The 21,060-nt window shown below is 42.9% G+C and overlaps 1 protein-coding gene across 3 annotated transcripts in view; it reads left to right on the top strand.

Moving 5' to 3' along the window:
* The window catches only part of DENND11 (DENN domain containing 11), a 46,146-nt gene that overhangs the window by 12,537 nt on the left and 12,549 nt on the right, over positions 1 to 21,060 (top strand). For all 3 annotated transcript variants that reach the window (XM_017499764.2, XM_037728267.1, XM_037728268.1), the window contains exons 2-5: positions 2,626 to 2,725; positions 3,659 to 3,817; positions 12,079 to 12,232; positions 19,769 to 19,907. In XM_017499764.2, the coding sequence (XP_017355253.1) occupies positions 2,626 to 2,725; positions 3,659 to 3,817; positions 12,079 to 12,232; positions 19,769 to 19,907 (552 nt within the window). The remainder of the gene's footprint in view (positions 1 to 2,625; positions 2,726 to 3,658; positions 3,818 to 12,078; positions 12,233 to 19,768; positions 19,908 to 21,060) is intronic.

Here is a 21,060-nt window from a genome sequence, read left to right as displayed (position 1 = left end):
CTATAGGCTTGAGCCACCGCGCCCGGCCTCTTCTAAGATTTTTATGGTGTTAGGTCTTATGTTTAAGTCTTTAATCCATCTGGAGTTAATTTTAGTGTAAGGTGTCAGGAATGGGTCCAGTTTCTGCTTTCTGCACATGGCTAGCCAGTTTTCCCAAAACCATTTATTAAACAGGGAATCCTTTCCCCATTGCTTGTTTTTGTCACATTTGTCAAAGACCAGATGGTTGTAGATGTGTGGCGTTGTCTCCAAGGCCTCTGTTCTATTCCGTTGGTCTATATCTCTGTTTTGGTACCAGTACCATGCTGTTTTGATTACTGTAGACTTGTAGTATAGTTTGAAGTCAGGCAGCCTGATGCCTTCAGCTTTGTTACTTTTGCTTAGAATTGACTTGGCTATGTGGGTTCTCTTTTGGTTCCATATGAAGTTGAAGGTAGTTTTTTCCAGTTTTCTGAAGAGGGTCATAGGTAGCTTGATGGATAGTGTTGAATCTATAAATTACTTTGGGCAGTATGGCCATTTTCACAATATCGATTCATCCTAACCATGAGCATGGAATGTTTTTCCATCTGTTTATTTCCTCTCTTATTTCCTTGAGCAGTGGTTTATAGTTCTCCTTGAAAAGGTCCTTTACATCCTTTGTTAGTTGTATTCCTAGGTATTTTATTCTCTTTGTAGCAATTGTGAATGGCAGTTCGTTCTTGATTTGGCTCTCTTTAAGTCTGTTATTGGTGTATAGGAATACTTGTGATTTCTGCACATTGATTTTGTATCCTGAGACTTTGCTGAAGTGCTTATCAGTTTCAGGAGATTTTGGGCTGAGACGATGGGGTCTTCTAAATATACAATCATGGCATCTACAAATAGAGACAATTTGACTTCTTCCTTTCCTAATTGAATACCCTTTATTTCTTTTTCTTGCCTGATTGCTCTGGCTAGAACTTCCAATGCTATGTTGAATAGGAGTGGTGAGAGAGGGCAACCTAGTCTAGTGCCAGATTTCAAAGGGAATGCTTCCAGTTTTTGCCCATTCAGTATGATATTGGCTGTGGGTTTGTTGTAAATACCTTTTATTATTTTGAGGTATGTTCCATGGATACCTAGTTTATTGAGTTTACTGAGAGTTATTAGCATAAAGTGCTGTTGAATTTTGTCAAAGGCCTTCTCTGCATCTGTTGAGATAATCTTAATTCCTTTTTCATGCTTTTCACTTCAGTGAATCGACTAAATGATCGGAATCATGATTCCTCTTTTGAAAATAAACTATTTGAAAGTGTCTTGGGCTATCGAGTGTGGGATTGGCCAATGCTCTATGATATCTACCGTGTCCTGAGACTAGATTGTGTATTCCTTGATGCTCTGAACAATCATCTGAAAGCATTGTTGGCTGGGATTATTGATGGTTTTTCTAATGCCTAGCAAATTAGGATCTGTAGTGTTAATAAGAAGTTTGTTCTGAAATGAAATCTCACAGGTAGCTTAGTGTTTTGCTTTAAACCCTTTTGAATATGCATGAAAACAACAGGGAGCATTCTATAGTGTTCTCTCAAGACTCTGGATAACACTGCTTTTGTGTAGTTCCCTGATTCCCACAGCCCGAGTCATGCTTGTCAGTGCATTTAAAATCCCACCTTGGCCAGGCCCTATGGCTCACACCTGTAATCCCAGCACTTCGGGAGGCTGAGGCAGGCGGATCACCTGAGGTCAGGAGTTTGAGACTAGCCTGTAACATGGTGAAACCCCGTATCTACTAAAAATACAAATTTAGCTGGGCGTGTTGGTGGGCTCCTATAGTCCCAGTGCTTGGGAGGCTGAGGCAGGAGAATCGCTTAAACCCCGGAGGTGGAGGTTCCAGTATGCCAAAATCGTGACACTGTACTCCAGCCTGAGTGACAAAGTGAGACTCCCTCTCAAAAAAAACCCTCACCTTTTCCTCTGTCATAACGTTGATCCGCCTGAACTGTAACTACTGATCTCTAGCCCTCCTCATCTGTCTCTGGAATCTAATCTCACTGCGGTCAGGAGCTTTGCATCTCCAGCATCTAGCTCAGGAGAAACAGAATAATTAATGATGAGTTAATGAGTCCCCAGATTCTGGAAGCAAATATCATTGGCCCTGAAAAAGGACTTTACTTAGAGAGAGAGAGAGAGGAGAGAGAGAGGGAGGGAAATAGAGTGACATTAATCAGAGAGGTAGGAAAAGCACCAAAATAGTATTCTGTCATGGAAATCTAGGAAAAAGAGGAGAAATGTTTGAGGGGTTAGCAAATGCTACCCAGAGGTAAATGAGAATGAGAATTTAAAAAATGTTTTGGGATTTTTCCCAGTCATTAGTGGCTATAGATAGAATCAAGATCTCAAGGGATTAAGGAGAGAACGTAAGATAAGGAAATGAGGGCAGAAGGTTAAAAAAATATGCAAAGAAGTGAGGCCATGAAAGGCAGATTTGGAAGTGGTTGAGCAGAATGATAGAAAGGCAGTGTCCTCATGAGAGAGGAGAACAGTGTTCATTTGAGGGCAGAGATGGGAGATTCCTTCAGTGTCCACCTCTGGGTCCTCTGGTGTCTAAGCCATTTTCTTTGAATGATGTTGTTTCTTTTAACTCGTATCTTCCTTTTCCTGTAGGAAACATGGTAGAATGGTGCTTACCTCAAGATATTGACCTTGAAGGTGTTGAGTTCAAGTCTATGGCTAGTGGGTCCCATAAAATCCAGTCTGATTTCATGTAAGTACTTCCGAACTGGAGTCTTCTTTGTACCATTCCCCCCACCTCCACACTTTCCCCAAAGCAGAGGGGCTCTTGTTAGGAGGTGTTCATATGCTATGTATAAATGCCTTGAAAATACATGGATAGTTTTGTGTTTATATCATTTTTCTAGCGAGATGTCTAGCTTTCATCATGTTCTCAACAGGCTTCATAACCTAAAAATCTTAGGAATCCCTACCCGTGGAGGTTCTCTCACTTTCTCAGAAATTACATGGACCTCACTTGAGGTTTGGTTTTAATGAAAGTGTGCAGTTTCAGCCCCGTGTGAGTTAACCGAGGACATCTAAGTGCTCAACCTTGAAATTCCAGCTTTAAGTAAGGCTATTTTTTAGTCCTGTGCAGTGGGGTATTGGAGAGTTTTGTGAGAAGGAACAATGGAAAGAGCTTAAGGGTAATGAAGTGGCTTTAATCTCCTCATGGGGCTGAATTCATGACTGATACAAGTGTGAGAAAGAGGAGGAAATAAAATGGCAGCTCAGTTAAAAATATCAGAGCCTCAGGAAGTAAGGGAAGAATCATTGTGGTTTATGCTATGAAAGAGAGTCCTAGTTCCAGAGGAGCCTGAAGAGGAATGTTGGTTCTGCTTCTCCCATCCAAGTCATTAGTTGTGGCGCAGGAGAGAAGAAATGTGTCCATGATCGTGGGCGGCCAAGCAGCAACCTTGCCAGGACCAAGTCCCAGCTCCAGCCAGGTGACCCTTGGCAAGTCCTGTAATCTCTTCAGGCCTTGGTCATCTCACTGGTGAGGTCAAGTGAGTTGGCCTACGTGTTTCCTTGAGGCTGAGCTTTGTCATTTACAGCCCCAGACAGAGAGTTCATTGGTTTTGTTTAGGATTATATCTCAACATTTCTCTCTGATACTGAGCTACACTACACATTTGGTCTCTTCTAGCTATTTCCGAAAGGGGCCCTTCTTTGGCCTGGCCTGCTTTGCCAACATGCCCGTGGAGAGCGAGCTGGAACGTGGCGCGCGGATGAAGTCTGTGGGCATCCTCTCTCCCTCCTACACGCTGCTTTACCGCTACATGCACTTCTTGGAGAACCAGGTTCGGTACGTGGCTTCCGTACATGTGCAGGGAGGCAGCAGGATCCACCAGCTGGTGCATATGGCGCTGGCCCTTGGAGACAGCACTTGTGTGCCAGAGCAGCAGATGTCTTTCCAAGAACATCCATGGCGAGGTTTGGTGCCTCGGGTGGTATCCTTTCATTTCAGCCAATGCCCTGCATGATGATTCTTCATTCTATAATGAAAGCTGGGCTATATTCTACCTTCAGTTTGGATTTAATACTGCCATCACTTTTTAAAATTAAATCATTTGTTGACAGGTACATGATGTTTGTTTATGCAAAACCACAATAGTTATCTCCTTGCCCTAGATAGGCAAAGAAATCCTAAACTTTTTAAAAGCCTACTCCTTTATTATTGGGATTTTTTTTTTTTTTTTTGAGACAAAGACTCCCTTTGTCGCCCAGGCTAGAGTGTAGTGGCATGATCCTGGCTCACTGTAACCTCCACCTCCCAGGTTCAAGCGATTCTCATGCCTCAGCTTCCCAGGTAGCTGGAATTACAAGTGCCCAACACCATGCCCAGCTATTTTTTGTATTTTTAGTAGCAATGGGGTTTCACTGTGTTGGCCAGGCTGGTCTTAAACTCCTGACCTCAAGTGATCCACCCACCTCAGCCTCCCAAAGTGCTGGCATTACAGGAGTGAGCCACCGTGCCAAGCTTATTGGGATTCTTATTATGATTGGGATAATCAAAAGAGAACTTAAAAAGGTGTTTTTTTGTTTGTTTGTTTGTTTGTTTTTTTGTAGAGACAGGCTCTTAACATATTGCCCAGGCTGGTCTTGAACTCCTGGAGTCAAGTGATCCTCCCATCTTAGCCTGCCAAAGAGCTGGGATTATAGGTGTGAGCCAAGGTGCCTGGCATAGGAAGAGAATTTTTAACAAGCAGCAAAATGATTAGCTACTTTACATTTTTTTCGTTGTGCAAGTAACCTAATTACATTTCAGATTTTGAGGGGAAAATTTATCCCTCATCCCTAAAGCACTGATAAAATGTTACCACTTCTTTTCTGTTTATGCATGTTCATTTAAAATATGTATTTGCCACCACACAATAGATATACTCTTTTATAGCCTATGCTTTTAAAATTTATCAGTATTCAAACATTTTTATGTAACATAATTGTGATCTTCAGCTTTGAAAGTATGAACTTTATTGTTTGTGGAAAAAAACATGTTTATTTAAACATTTATGTGTTTATTAAAATTTTTGTGAAAGTACAAAGAATTTTTAAAAATTCTCTCAAATATTAACACAGATATCCATTGACAGTATTCCGTGAATGTCATTCTAGAGTAGAAATACCTTTACAAAAGTAGGATTAATATTTTATAGATTTAATTTTTTCAAATAGGCGGTGTTAATGAAATATATTAAACATTTTACTTATAACTTCAAGTAAACATTTTTTCTCAATAAGATATACTATTACTTGAAATATTCCTCCAAAATTAAGAAAGATTATGAAAAACATGATAGTATGATTTTATTCTTGTAGTAGCTCACTAAAAGCATACAAGGGGCAGTCAACACACACCAGCATTCTATTTCCAACTGCTTTCCCTAAAGCTGCAAATTCAGGCGACACACGGTCTGTCTCCCCTTATGGAAATTTATTTTTATTTTTTTATTTTTATTTTTTGAGACGGAGTTTCGCTCTTGTTACCCAGGCTGGAGTGCAATGGCACGATCTCGGCTCACCGCAACCTCCGCCTCCTGGGTTCAGGCAATTCTCCTGCCTCAGCCTCCTGAGTAGCTGGGATTACAGGCACGCGCCACCATGCCCAGCTGATTTTTTGTATTTTTAGTAGAGACGGGGTTTCACCATGTTGACCAGAATGGTCTCGATCTCTTGACCTCGTGATCCACCCACCTCGGCCTCCCAAAGTGCTGGGATTACAGGCGTGAGCCACCGCGCCCGGCCTCCTTATGGAAATTTTAGCAGATGTTTTGCTACAAGTGTAACAAAGGTTTCCAGCTTTTCTTGTTGTTGTTGTTGTTGCCCAGGCGGGAGTGTGGGAGTGCAGTGGCATGATCTCAGCTCACTGCAACCTCCGCCTCCTGGGTTCAAGTGATTCTCCTGCCTCAGCCTCCTATGTAGCTAGGATTATAGGCACATGCCACCACACCTAGCTAATTTTTTTATTTTTAGTAGAGATGGAGTATCGCCATGTTGGCCAGGCTAGTCTCTAACTCCTGACCTCAGATGATCTGCCCGCCTCGGCCTCCCAGAGTGCTGGGATTACAGGCCTGAGCCACTGCACGCAGTGGGTTGGCAGCTTTCTAGCCTGCAATATCTATTTTCTCACCATTCTCCTCTTCCAGCTACAAAGCCAGTGCCTCTATATGGTTTTTGATACTGTAATAACTCATTTCTAGGTATCATTTTTGGCTTTAACTAGAGTATAAATTGCTGTAACAAAGAGATGCCCAATACAGTGACACAGTAAGACAAAATTACAACTTTTCTAGCATGGCAGTTGTAATAGTTCATTGTGGGTGGGTGGTTCTGTTCCACTGGTCATTCTTGGACCCAAGTCATTCAGTCTTATGTCATTTTCTGTAGTGTTGTCCTCATCCACATGGTAGAAGCTGTCTCATCATTACAATGTCATTTTCCAGCCTGTAGGAAGAAGGAAAGACCTGGGCTTAGTGGAATGTGACCAGTTCTTGGTTACTAGGCACACATAGAAGCAAGGGAATCTGGGAAATGTGGCCTTTAGCTGGGTGTCCATGTGTCCATCTAAAATTTGGAAGGTTTTATTACTAAAGAGGAGTGTAGCAGATTACCACTCACATAAAGTGAAAGATCTTCACCCAGTTTCCATATCCATTCAAATAATCCCAGTAATCACAATTCATTTCTCATGTATCATCCAAAAGTGTGAGTATGTATACACAAATACAAATGTATATTCTTATTGTCTCCCTTTTTCTTGCAAAAGATAGCATGTTATTCATGTTATTTTGCACCTAGCCTTTTTCATTCGATAGTATGACAGATCTCATATCAGTACATTAAGAATTTCTTCCTTGTTTTCAGCCATGTCATATGCCTTGTATAGAAGAATAGCACTTTATTTATCAAGCTCATTATTGATAGACATTGGGTTTTTTCCTGTCCATTTCCCGCTACAAATGATGCTGCATTGAATATCATGCATTTCACACGTGATGGGTTTATCTGTATATTAAATTTTCAGAAATGAAATTGATGCTTCAAAGGATATGTGTATATGTAATTTTAACTTTAATAGATCCTGTCAAATTGCTTCCCATAGAGGTTGTGCCAGTTGCATGCCCAGCAGTAGCACAAGAGAATGCCTGTTTCATCGCAGCATCCCCAACACAAAAATGAAAGTTTGGGAGTTTGGACATTCTAACCCGATGGATAAGAACACAGTACCTCAGTATAGTTTTAATTTGTATTTTTCTTATAAGTGAGGTTGAACCCCTTTATATATGTTTGAGTTATTTGTATTTCTTACTCTGTGAACCATTTCTAGCCTTTGCTACATTTTGTTGTTTACCTTTTCGTATTTCTAGGAGTTTGTAGGATAGGGAAATTTGTTCTTTGTGATATAAGTTGAAAATACTTTGCCACTTTGTCATCTGTCTTTCAACATTACCTTCTTGTCATGTAGGTGTTTTTCTTTGAATTCATTAATCTTTTTATGGCTTCTAGATTTTGAGTCATAGCTAGAAAGGTTTCGCAGCTTGGTGATTAAAGAGGTTATAGGTAACATAAGAGGTTATAGGTAACATAACACTTGTATGACAGAGTATGAGGAAAAGAAAGAAGCACAGTTAGATAAGCTCAGGTCTAGGCTGGGATAATACTTGACTGCAACAGTAACTTTTACACAAATTCACTAATCTTAATTTCTGCAACACGTAATCTGTGTTTTATATTTCTTCTGACTTGTGATGTTCCAAATCTATTTGTATTTCATCTACAACTTTTGCCCTCAATATCTCTCTGAAGAGTCTTCTTAATTATTTCTTATTAATCAGAAGATATTGGAGAACTATTTTATAATTGAGAAATTAAATTAGAAAAGGCATGAGGGACTGTTATTACATAATGGGACCTGTGACTTGTAACCACATTTTACCTTACTCAGATCTCAGTTTAAACAAACCAACTGTAAACTAGCATCTGGGGGAGAACGGCTATATTTTGAACGTGGACTGGATATTAGTTTATATTAAGGCATTATTCTTGTTAGGTGAGATCATGGCACGGTGGTTTTGTGTTACATTATTTAAATAGACCTCATCAGTTAGAGATGCCTTACAAAGCAGTTATCAGTAAATGTAATGATGTAGGATTTTCTTTAAGACATTCTAGGAAAAAAGTGATGGTAGGGTATAGATATAACCATATCGATCAAATATTGATTATTGTTGAAGCTAGATGACAAATACATGGGGTTCATTATTCTCTTCTTTCTACATTTTGTGTATATGTTTCAAAATGTTCATAGTGAACAGTTTAAAATGACTAAATATAAAATTAACCTATACAGTAGCTAGTTATTATGGGAAACTTTAAAAATAGAGAAAAGCTCAAAGAAAAAAATGATGTCACCAGCCAGACCTATCTACTGTTAACATTGTGTTTTATATCCTTCTAGTATTTTCCCAGGTGCAAATATATGTTATACATAAACATTTTATTTTCTTAAAGAAAGGGTTATTGAGATCATTCAGTACGTAAATTTTGTAACTTGGTATGTTAACCTTTCTGGTGTATCATGAATTGTAGTTTTCAACATTATTGTGGTTTCACAGCATTTTAGTATATAGATATATCACAGTGTATTTAACTGTTTCAGTGTTGTTGGGCTTTCAGTTTGTTCGTTATTTTTTTCACCACTGTGAACATCAGTATCCTTGTGAGTAAATGCTGTTTGCATCTAGAAATAGTTCTTTAGGCCACAGTCCAAGAAGTAGAATCATTGGATCAGAGGGCATATACAGTGTATAATTTAATACAGACTGTAAGTTACCTTTCAGAAGGTGGTGCCATTTTATCCCTGCTCCAGCAGTAAATGGGAGTGCTTATTTTTCTGCATTTGCTAAGCCAGGAGCTAGAAGGTGATTTGTTCAGAGAGAAATATATATGTATTGATTCGTTCATGTATATATGTATACACACATATATACACATGTATAAATACACACACACACACACACACACACATTTTGAGACAGAGTCTTGATCTCTCACCCAGGCTGGAGAGCAATGGCATGATCTTGGTTTACTGCAACCTCCGCCTCCTGGATTTAAGCGATTCTTGTGCCGCAGCCTCCCCAGTAGCCGGGATTTTTAGTAGAGACAAGGTTTCACCATGTTGGCCAGATTGGTCTCAAACTCCTGGCCCCAAGTGATCCACCCACCTCAGCCTCCCAAAGTGTTGGGATTACGGGCATGAGCCACCACGCCCAGCCTGTTCAGACCAATAATTAAGACACCAGAGTGATGAAGTGTAATTGCTGCACAGAGGCATCTCTGATTCTGACCATGGATGAATTATTGCTAGTGTGGTAGGGACAGACAGGGTCAGTTGCAATCTGCATGGCCATATATGACTGTGTTTTTTCAGTGAAGGAGCTGTGTGCATAAGAGGAACCCCAGTGTCTCTGGCCCAGCAGCCTGGAGCGTCAGATTAATAATAGATATTGAGCCAATTATTCTCTCGTTTTTAGTGCGTCATGGCTCTTGGACGGTTTCCTTAGGTGGTTTGGCATGCATTTCAGTGTGTTGGTTTCTTGATCTCTGCATTCTTGCAGGTAAGTTCACCAGGAAGGGCTCCTTTGACATCATCTTTGAAGACTAACTTATCATCAAGCACTCTGAGCCTTGCTTCAATACTTCTCGGTTTTTCTTGATATTGTGGTTTGACAATCTTGTTTGTTGCAACATCTGTAGTGTGTTTAAATGTTGAGGCTTTCATACAACAGTCACTTAACATTCATCCAGGAATTGCCAACTTGTATTTGTGTCTGTGTTCAGAGTCCATATTCCATATTATTGCCTTGTTCTGTCCTATCAGTCAGTAATATCTGAGGTAATCAAAGGACAGAATTCTCTTATTAGCTCTTTGTCTAAAAGACTCCAACTTTAGTACTGAACTTGTTTTTAGAATCTTGGTTCAAGTATGCAATTTAATATAGTCAAACACAAAAGACAGCAACTCAGCAAACAATAAACCAGAAAATGAAAAAATGTTACCCTTGACAGAGCCCCCTTTAACAGAAGATATAGTATTAAAAATATAATAAAATGATTCTCAATGTTCTTTTTAGGGAAATTCCATCCTAATGAAAACACCTTTGAACATAGTTGCCTTTGTGTGATTTTCTGTGAATCAAACTTTCATCAGTTTAACGAACATCCCTAAAAAGTATCTGAAATCTGCCATCTTCTCGGAATAGTCAGACACAGCTTAGCCACCACGAGTTTCTTATCTAGCTCATGATCATTTGTAAAAGTGAGCTAAATGATTATAAGCACCCTCCTCCCAACTAGTTATTTGTTATTTTATGACATCACTACCTCTTTGTCAAAGCTTAAAATGTATAGGAGCCCTGAAATTGGAGCTATCATCCATCTTATGTTAGTAATCATTATATGAATATTGTGATGATTTTTGTTTCTTTTTAAAATACAAATTTGTCTGAAGGTCTCTTGTCATCGCTTTGTCATAAGAGCTGTGAATCACTCTGGAGTGGAGATGGGTGGAGAATAGCATGCTATAGTTGGTCGATGAAAATCTTGACTCTGAGCAGTTTGTGGCATAGTTTGGAGTAAGCCACAGTGGCAGTTTGCAGAGGCAGCGTGGCAGCGGGGAGTGCCTATTTTTAATCACTGCTGTTCCAGGGCCAACCATAATTAGGGATGTTTCCCTTGCTCAGTGAAGCTATATTTTGCTTTTTGTTCATTGATTGATGGAAATTGTAGAACACTGAGAAAATAAAGATGGGCTAAAAGGGTTTTGGCGCCTTCTCTTCCTCCCTCAAGTAGGGCTTTTCCGGGGCTGCATAACAAAGTGCCAAAGACTGGGTGGCTTAAAACAGCAGAAACATAACTGTCTCACAGTTCTAGAGGCTGGAAGCCCAAAGTCAAGGTCTCAGCAGTGTGAGTTCCCTCCGAAGCTGTGTGGGAGAATCTGTTCCAGGCCTCTCCCCTAGCTGCTGGTAGATGCTGGCAATCTTTGGGGTTCCTTGGCTTGGAGATGCACCATCCCAGTCTCTGTCTTCATGTTCACCTGCTGTTTGCCCTGTGTGTGTGTCTCTGTCCAAATGTCCCCCTTTCTATAAGGACAGCGTTCATATTGGACTAGGGACCATTCCAGTAACTTCATTTGAACTTGATTACCTATGTAAAGATGCTATCCAAATACGGCCCTATTCTGAGTGAAGTACTGGGACCCCATCTTTTTTGTGGGGACAAAATTCAACCTATAACACCCCCATTAAACAGAGACAGTCCCCACAGTGCTCCTGTGTTCCACTCAGGGGCAGGATTTTCCGCTGTCCAAATGGCCCAGCATGTTGGTGCTGCCTGCTGGGTTCTGGAGTCTGGGATCAGCTAGCTAGGCCAGCCACAGCCAGGCTCTGCAACCCAAGCTGGTGGGGCTGGCAGAGAAGAGATTCCGATGCCTTTTATTTCTTTATTGTTATACTTGATGCACAAATTATGAGCCCTGGTGACATCCAATAATAATTGTTTTTGCTGATTTGAGACATTGGGAGTAAGCTTCTCAGTATTCTTCTACAACAACAAAGCAAGCAGGCAAGCGTGAGTTCGCTAAACAAAGAGCGGCTTTAAGCAGGGGATTTTAGGCTTCCAAGCTGGCCCTTCTCACAGGAAGCAGCCATTCTCTGGGAAGTGGCACCCAGTCTCCGGCGTACCTTGCTTAGGAACAGTAGACATTAGTCATAGTCTGTTAATTCTGTCTGTTTCCCATGAGAAAAAGAATGTGTTCCATGGTGCTGTCAGGGAGTTTCAGGCCCATGTTTGAACTTTTCCTAAGGATCCTCTGTAGCATCAAAGGAGGTGACCTAAGCAACCTCCAGATGGGGATCTTTGGAGTATGTCAGGGCCTTTGCCGTGAGTGTTATGGCCTTTGCGAGGGGAAGGGGTAGAAGTGGGAGCAGAGCTGTGACCAGGTCTGTTCTCACTGTGTGTGCGCGCACGCATGTGTGTGCATGCATGCATGCATGTGTTTTTCTGCAGGCATCAGCTGGAGATGCCAGGACATTACTCTCATCTGGCTGCCTTCTACGAGGACAAAAAGGGGGTGCTCCATGCTGGTCCTGGAAGAGGCAGCAGCCTGCCACCTGTCTACTGGTTGCCTTCTATCCACCGATACATGTACCCTGAGATGAAGGTGAGGTTAGCCGTGCTCTTCTTACATGATACTGATCTGTATCTGGGAATAGTAGCTGTTGATTAATTTTTAATGAATAAAAAAAGTATGTCTTTGGATCATACAAAATATCTGCTTTTGATAGAGTTGCAGCATAAGCATTTGGGTTTGTTTAAAACATAAGGCAAGTTATCTTAAACAATATGCTTTCTAGACACTTCTGTAATCATTGTATTAAGGTGAGTATGATAGGCGAGTTGTGAAAAGATGGATTTAATTCTGTTAATTTCTTCTGTTATTTTAACACTAGACATTTGAACTAAAGATGAAGCGAAGCGCTTGATGAATAAGTATGATATTTCTTAGTTAAGATACTTTTAATTTTACTTCATTTTGTATTTGTTTCTGAAGTACTTTGGCTTTGGTACGAGAATATGCCTGTTTACAGTTAGCAAAACCCCCAGTGAAGCGTTAGGTGTCGGAAGGGTGCAAATATGACTAAGAACATGAATCTCCTCTTTCTCTTCCTTCTCCTTCCCCTGTGGTTGGTCACAAGATATTTCCATGGAAACCTAGGGCTCCCCTGGTAGAGAAATTATGCCAAGAGCCCAGGGGAGAACTCTGGGAGATGCCTTGGGAGAAGACACGGCCCCTGGGTATTTGCCTAGGTGGAAAGTGAGAAATGCTGATTCCAGAACCAGGAAAGGTGTGAACAGCAGTGAGAACCATGGTCTGTCACTTTCTCAGCACCTTCTGGGGAGTTAGGCATTGTGCCAGCTATTTCTCTATACTTGTTGCAGCATTCTTTAAAGTAAATGTTTTTTTAATCCTTTTTTTTTTTTTTTTTTTTTTTTTTTGTGTGTTTTTTTTTTTTTTTTTTTTTTTTTTTTTTTTTTGGCGGAGACGGAGTCTTGCTTTGTCGCCAGGCTGGAGTGCAGTGGTGCAATCTCAACTCACTGCAACCTCGCCTCCCGGGTTCAAGCGATTCTTCCACCTCAGCCTCCCAAGTAGCTAGGACCACAGGTGCATGCCACCATGCCCAGCTAATTTTTGTATTTTTAATAGTCACAGGGTTTCACCATGTTGGCCAGGATGGTCTCAATCTCTTGACCTCATGATCCACCTGCCTCAGCCTCCCAAAGTGCTGGGATTACAGGCGTGAGCCACCGCGCCTGGCCTTAACCCTTGTTTCCCAGCTAAAGCAACCAAGGCTTATAAAGGGCTAGTGACTTGCTTTAGGCCTTTTTTGAGACGGAGTCTTGCTCTGTCACACAGGCGGGAGTGCAGTGGCACAATCTCAGCTCACTGCAACTTTTGCCTCCTGGGTTTAACTAATTCTCCTGCCTCAGCCTCCTGAGTAGCTTGAATTACAGGCACCTACACCACGCCCAACTAATTTTTTTATTTTTAGTAGAGACAGGGATTTCACCATCTTAGCCAGGCTGGTCTTGAACTCAAGTGACCTGCCCGCATTGGCCTGCCAAAGTGCTGGGATTACAGGTGTGGGCCATCGCGCCCAGCCTGCTTTAGGTCTTATAGCTAATAGGAGATAGAGCCAAGATTTAAACAGAGGTCTGGTGCCACAGCCAGTGCATGTTTCCCGCCCCACTCCACTGTCCTTACAGAGATATGGACATGGAAAAACACAAGTTCATGGGACATGAGCAAACTAGTTTGGCTGGGATTAAATGTTTGTCAGCTGGCCCTGAGAGAGATGATTGGAGAAATAGGTTGGAATTAGATTGTAGAGAACCTTTAATAGTAGACTTGGAACTTGAATCCTAATAAATACTAATTAGAGACTTACTGGGGGAAAAAAAGACCATGCTAGATAATTCAAACTAATTTAATATAGGAAATCAGTAATATAGGAGTTGGAAGGCTGAAGGAGTAAAAAAGGAGTGGGTAACCAGTATATTAGTAATTATAGCTAATAGCCTAACACCCTGTAGTCTTCTATTGCTGTGTAACAAATTATACCCCAACTAATGGTTTTAAAGTATTACATATTTATTATTTCACAGCTTCTGTAAGTCAGGAATCCCAGCATGGCTTAACCAGGTTCTCTATGTCATAATCTGTCATGAGATGGTATCAGCCAGGGTTGGGGGCTCATCTGAAGGTTTGACTGGGAAGGTATCGACCTCTAAGATCATGTGGGTGTTGGCAAGATCAAATTTCTTGAGGGCTTTTTTGAACTGAAGGCTTCAGTACCTTGCTGGCTGTTAACTGGGGGCTTCCCTCAGTTCTTAGCCACATGGGTCTCTCCAGTATTCGGGCTTGCCTTATCTAAGCCAGTAAGAGAGTATACTAGCAAGACGGAAGTCAGAACCCTTTGTAACCTAATCATGGAAGTGACAGCCTGCAATGTCACCATATTTTCTTAGAAGCAAATTACTCAAGAGGAAGAGAGGATTGCATAAGGCTGTAAATACCAAGAGGCGGGGATCACTGGGGACTATCTTAGAGGCTGCCTGTCACCCTCCCCTAGGGTTGGAGTAACAAAGCAACAGAAGCCGCGTGATCAAAATCATGGGAGCCACAGGATGGGTCCCTGCACAGCCAGTGCTCAGATCTCTGAGGGAGGCACTATGTATCTATGCCGGAACCTCTCAGGAGGTGTGGCTCCACCTGTGCGCACAGCAAAGGAACGCTGGAGGCTGGAGTCACAGGTGTCTTCTGCTGCTGGAGAAATACTAGCCAGAGAAAGAAACTGAAGAGATTTCCTTCTGCCTTTCAATCTGCAGTCCTTGCTCTCCATTGAAGAAATCTAACAGGAAGCCAATTGGCATGTGAGTTTAGGAAATGTCATTTGGAGGTTTCCCCAAGCCCATAGCATAGGCTGAGAGACAGTCATTAAGAAATGGTCAGAGGGCCATTAGAGGTACTCTGGGCTTGCACTGACCTGAGTCCTGTTTTCTTTCTGTCTGCTTATAACTTGGGCCCATTTTTCCCTTCAGAGTTAAATTTCTGTTGGAATTATCAACAAATACACAGGGAGGTGACCAGCATCTGACCTAAATGTACGTGTATTCCTTCCCGTAAGAGTCCAGGGATGAGGAACTAAGGGAGAAAAAGAAAATTGCCTATGCTTTTGAAGATAGCTCACGAACATACCTGTTAGACCCCAGGAGATTCAGGGAAAAGGGTACTATCATGGTTGCAGATAGAAATGTGGAGAGTCTTCTTTCTGAAAAACAGTTTGTCAACACATCAACATAAAAAGACATGGCCGGGCGTGGTGGCTCACGCCTGTAATCCCATCATTTTGGGAGGCCAAGATGGGCAGATCACTTGAGGTCAAGAGTTCAAGACCAGCCTGGCCAACATGGTGAAACCCTGTCCCTACTAAAAATACAAAAATTAGCCAGGCGTGGTGGTAGGCACCTGTAATCCCAGCTATTCGGGAGGCTGAGGCAGGAGAATTGCTTGAACCTGGGAGGCAGAAGTTGCAGTGAGCCAACATCATACCACTGCACTTCAGACTGGGTGACAGAGCAAGACTTCGTTTCTAAATCAGTCAGTCAAACATGTGGCTTTTGTCTTAGCAGCGTCATTCCATGGGATCTATCCACCAGAATGATATATGTGAAACATTATTTAATTCAACATTGTTCACCGTGGTAGAAAACTAGAAAGGCTATGTATTAAAAGCCGTGGTGAATAGTGAATTAGAGCATAAGAAGGTGACATGGAAGGACCACAGCTCTAATTTGTGTGAGAATAGCAAGGTGCAGAAAACTCATCATCCCTTGGTATCTGCAGGGCATTGGTTCTAGGTGACCTTCCTCAGATACCCAAATCTGCAGATGCCGAAGTCCCCATATAGTAGGGTGTAGTATGTGCATGTAACCTATGTACTTCCTCCCATATACAGATGCTCCTCAACTTACCGTGGGGTTCCACCCCATAAGCCCATTGTAAGTTGAAAACATTGTAAGTCAAAAGTACACTTAATGCTGGCCACGCAGCAGGCAGTCCCTGACTTATGATGGTTCCACTTAATGTATGATTTTTCGACTTTACGACGGTGCAGAAGCAATGCACATTCAGTAGAAACCATAATCCCATTAAAGTCTTAAGGAACTTCTTGACTTTCCATGGGGCTACATCCTAATAAACCCATCATACAGTTGAAAACGTGATAAGTTGAATCATGGTAAATCTGTGCTTTAAATCATCTCTAGATTGCTTACAATACCTCATACAATGTACATGCTATGCAAATAGTTGTTATACTGTGTTTCTTTTTTACATGTATTTTTTTATTATTTATTTTTCCAAGTTTTTTTGATCTGCATGCAGTTGGCTGAATCTGAGGATGTGGTATCAGGGATCCATAGGGCCAGCTGGCTGTATATGTGATATGATTACACTGTTGTTAAACAGTCACAGTCTTTGTTTAGATAGAGACACATACACACCCAGACACAAACATGGAAGCTGTTGATGGGTGTATATGAGGTTATTAAGACATGTATTCCCTGGGATGAGGTAAAGTATGGGACGGGGTAGGGTAAGGCTTATATGTATAAAAAAGACAGGGGCCAGGAAAAAAAAAAGACATCACTTAAAAATAGCACATATGATATAATAATACTTGTCATGTATGGAAAATAATGTGTATGTGTGTATATATATATATATATATATATATATATCTTTAAACTTTTTATTGAAATATAACACTTTATAGAAATAAGTTAAAAAATCATATGTATATAATTAAATGAATTTTTACAACATCAAGACATGTATAAATGAAAACTTCAGTCCAGGCGTGGCTCAAACCTGTAATCCCGGCACTTTGGGAGGCTAAGGCAGGTGGATCACGAGATCAGGAGATTGATATCAGCCTGGCCAACATGGTGAAACCCTGTGTCTACTAAAAATACAAAAATTAGCTGGGCGTGGTGGTGTGTGCCTGTAATCCCAGCTACTCGGGAGGCTGAGGCAGGAGAATTGCTTGAACCCTGGAGGCGGAGGCTGTAGTGAGCCAAGATCGTGCCACTGCATTCCAGCCTGGGTGACAGAGCAAGACTCCATCTCAAGAAAAATAACTTTAAAGAAGTAAGCTTTTAATGTAGGAGTCAGATATAGGAATGTTTCCGAGGGAAAAAAATAAACTGGAAAGGAACCAGAGGGAAGAAGAAGACCTCTCTGAAAGGTCCAAATGCGGCAGCTAAATGCTTCCCTTGGGAAAATGGGGGAGTGGAAGGGGGATATAGGGGAGGAGATTGGGCCCCAGGCTGGAGGGCTTCCCCAGTGGTAGGCATCAGAGCCTACTATGGAGACTGAGCTGACAGTGGTTAGGGAGTGAAAAGAGGCTAGAGTGTGGACTTGAAAGGTTGGAGAGAAAACATGAAGGCACGCGCTGGAGGCATCAAGAAAAGAGAGTTACCTGTAAAGCCACAGAGAAACAAGGCTGAAAAAAGGGAAAGATTCAAATGAAAGCAGGAGAGATTTCTGTTGCATGTGCAGTGAGCCTGGTAGAGTGAAGAGGGTTAAGAAGTCTCTTGAGCTGACTGTTGGAAGAGAGGAGGTAGCCCTGTGCTGGCTGCCTGCTTTGCTTCCCTGGTGTGGGCCTGGACACAGGACCTGAACTACTTGCAGGTCCCAAGAAGGGCCATGTTCCCTCTTACCTGCATCCTTTGTGTGTGAACACCTTCCCTCGGATTCATCTTTATGTCAAAGCTTCAACATCACTTCCTCCGGGAAGTCTTTTTTGTCTCTCCTAGAATGGGATTAGGCACCGTCCGGTTTGCTCCCCCAACCCCCATTCTTCTCACATCACGGCTCCCATCAGGCTATATTTTAAAAGCTTGTTTGCCTGTTTCTCCCACTAGCCTATAAAATAAACATTGTGTGAGCCCCACCTGGCCTCCGTGTAGTGGAAGAACAAGTTGGGTGCTTGAAGATAAGCAGTGGAAAAGCTGGGAGGAACCGGGCGTGCTTCGGCGCCCTTTCCTTTTCTGGTTGCTGTTAGACTTTGATGAGAGACAGTGATTGGAGGGATGGGACCAGCCTTGGTCACTTGATGCCTCTCCTCCTCACGATTTGGGATGTGGTGGCAGAATAGTAGGCATGGGTGGCAAACGGCATGCCCAGCACAGGGTCACCTTTATCCTGGCATGTGGTAGGGGAATGGTATCAGTGCAGGAGTGGCGCCTTGGAAAGGGAAATCCTCTTCGGGTGGTGTAGCCACGTCTTCGGAAGGCCCAGGACAGCCCTGGCCTGGACAGGCAGAATGCAGAGGCTGCCTCAAGGCTCGGGCATAGGTGCCCCCAAAGGCTGGTAGTTGTGAAACCCTAGCCTGCAGCCCGGGAGTCGGTGCCTCTCTCAGAAGTGGTCTTGCCTATCTCCCTTACATCTGACACATCAGCATGGAAGTGACCTTTCACAAAGCTCACGAGGCACAGGGTTTGAAGCCTTTCTGTTTTGCCAGTAACAGCAGTGGTTGCCCCATATTGGCTATTTTTATGTGCTATGTCATGTTTTGTCTCAGGCAGTCCTTAAAACCCTATGAGGTAGGTGATGGTTCCTTATTTCACAGTTAAGGGTAGAGAACCGGTAACATGAGCGAACTTTCCCCAGATCTCCCTGTTAGTGAGTGGCAGTGCCGGGGTTGGAATTCAGCTTTTCCTGCGATCAGAGCTTATGCTCTTAACCCCTCTGATACTCCTTGGCACAGGGTTCCTGGAAGGCAATTCAGGGGTTGCCAGACCTGAGCAGTCAGTGTCGGAAGGAAGAGTGGGGCCAGCCGCGGTGGCTCACGCCTGCAATCCCAGAACTTGGGAGGCCAAAGTGGGCGGATCACTTGAGGTCAGAAGTTCAAAGCCAGCCTGGCCAACATGGTGAAACCCCGTCTCTACTAAAAATACAAAAATTAGCTGGGCATGGTGGCGCATGCCTGTAATCCCAGCTACTTGGGAGTCTGAGGTAGGAAAATCTCTTGAACCCAGGAGGTGGAGGTTGCAGTGAGCCAAGATCACGCCACTACTGCACTCTAGCCTGGGCGACAGAGTGAGTGAGACTTCATGGACAGAGGTGAAGTGCAGCAGGGATTATTATGCCAGGGGCTCCTACCTACCTGTGACTTCTGCAGACACCTCACTTTGCACAGTAGCAGTCCCCATAGATTTGGGATCTGACTGGGGACTGTGTGTTCATCATGTTATTACTTACAGTGCTTAGTAATGTTTTCGATTTGAGTTTTCTTATTGAAGCAGACTGTGTCTTTAGAGACACTTTTATTCTGATTTTTTAAAATTTGTATTCAGCTTTGTTTTCTTTGCACCATTCTGAGTAAAATAATGATCCCTAAACTCAAACATCAGTGTATCAGGAAGCCATTATACTATAGAAATCCAGTTTAATGGTAAGACTTCTAAAGTGAAAAACATCATTTTGTGTGGAAATAAACATCCTTTAATGTATCTGTTTGGCTGTACTTTAGTACTTTAGAATTTCGGTGGGGGGCATTAGATATCTTTTGCTATATTTCTAACAAGCTGTTCCTCCACTCTTCTTCCTCCCTATTCCCCTCAATTTTTTCAGATCACACACCCAGCTGGCTGCATGTCTCAGTTTATTAAGTTCTTTGGAGAACAGATCCTCATCCTCTGGAAATTTGCCTTACTTCGAAAGCGCATTTTGATATTTTCTCCCCCACCTGTGGGTGTGGTGTGCTATAGAGGTAACCAGAAGCCAGAGACAGGGGTGCTGCTTAAATCACAGGTGCAGAAACTGCTTGAGTCTTTGTATCATTGACCGAATTTGGAAGAGCTTGGGCCACATCAAGAGGTTGGGGTTTTAAGCCCAGGAGTGACCTGATTGGCTGTGAACGGTGGTGACAGTGTAGAAGATGGGTTGGATGACACTGGCCAAAGATTAGGGTCTGGATTAAAGCAGAGAAGATGCATTCTAGATGCAGTTACGAGAAACTGGACTAAACTTGTTGTCTCATTGGGTTGTAAAGGTTCTGACATATGTGAGGTTGCAATGGAAGAAGAGTCTAGAATAGCAAGGGTAGTGGGGCCACCACGTGGGGGACTGAGGAGGAGTGGGCCACTGGCTTGATGAGGTTAATGTGGGACGTGACGAGGGTGTGCTGCCGTGAGACCTTCGCAGCAGGAGTGTCTGTCCACCCTGCACAGCTGGGTTGGGACCTGTGGGCGTTTGGGCTGGAGATAAAGATTTGAGGGCGGTAGATTATTTCTCCACTGATATCTGAGATGGACGGCATTACCTGGGGAAAGTACAAGTGAGGAGGGGCATGCCAGGCACAGGAGGTGGACCAGAAAGGTGGAAGGACAGAAAGGACTGGGGAGGAACAGGCAGAAGGAGGAACTGGAAGACAGGAGGGTTTCAGAGGCCGGAGTTCTAACAAGGTCAAATTCTAAGCAAGACCAGCTAGACAAAGACTGAGAAATGTTTATTTGGTTTGGTAAGCACGTTGTTGACATCACCTTGAGGGGTCAGTTTCTGCTGTGGGACCCCAAAAGGCTTGCTACCTCCAGTGTCCTCAGAATGCCAGGACCACCTGGTTCCTGAGGCACCAGATAGCCTAGAGCAGGGGTGTTGAGGGAGGAAGATGGCCTAGAGCAGGGGTGTTGAGGGAGGAAGGTGGCCTAGAGCAGGGGTATTGAGGGAGGAAGGTGGCCTAGAGCAGGGGTGTTGAGGGAGGAAGNTGGCCTAGAGCCGGGGTGTTGCGGGAGGAAGGTGGCCTAGAACAGGGGTGCTGAGGGAGGAAGGTGGTCTAGAGCAGGGGTGTTGAGGGAGGAAGATATCCTAGAGCAGGGGTGTTGCGGGAGGAAGGTGGCCTAGAGCAGGGGTGTTGCGGGAGGAAG

The sequence above is a fragment of the Cebus imitator genome, unplaced genomic scaffold (assembly GCF_001604975.1).
Source record: "Cebus imitator isolate Cc_AM_T3 unplaced genomic scaffold, Cebus_imitator-1.0 Scaffold260, whole genome shotgun sequence".
NCBI classification, from domain to species: Eukaryota; Metazoa; Chordata; class Mammalia; order Primates; family Cebidae; genus Cebus; species Cebus imitator.
This window is presented reverse-complemented; position numbering and strand designations above follow the sequence as displayed.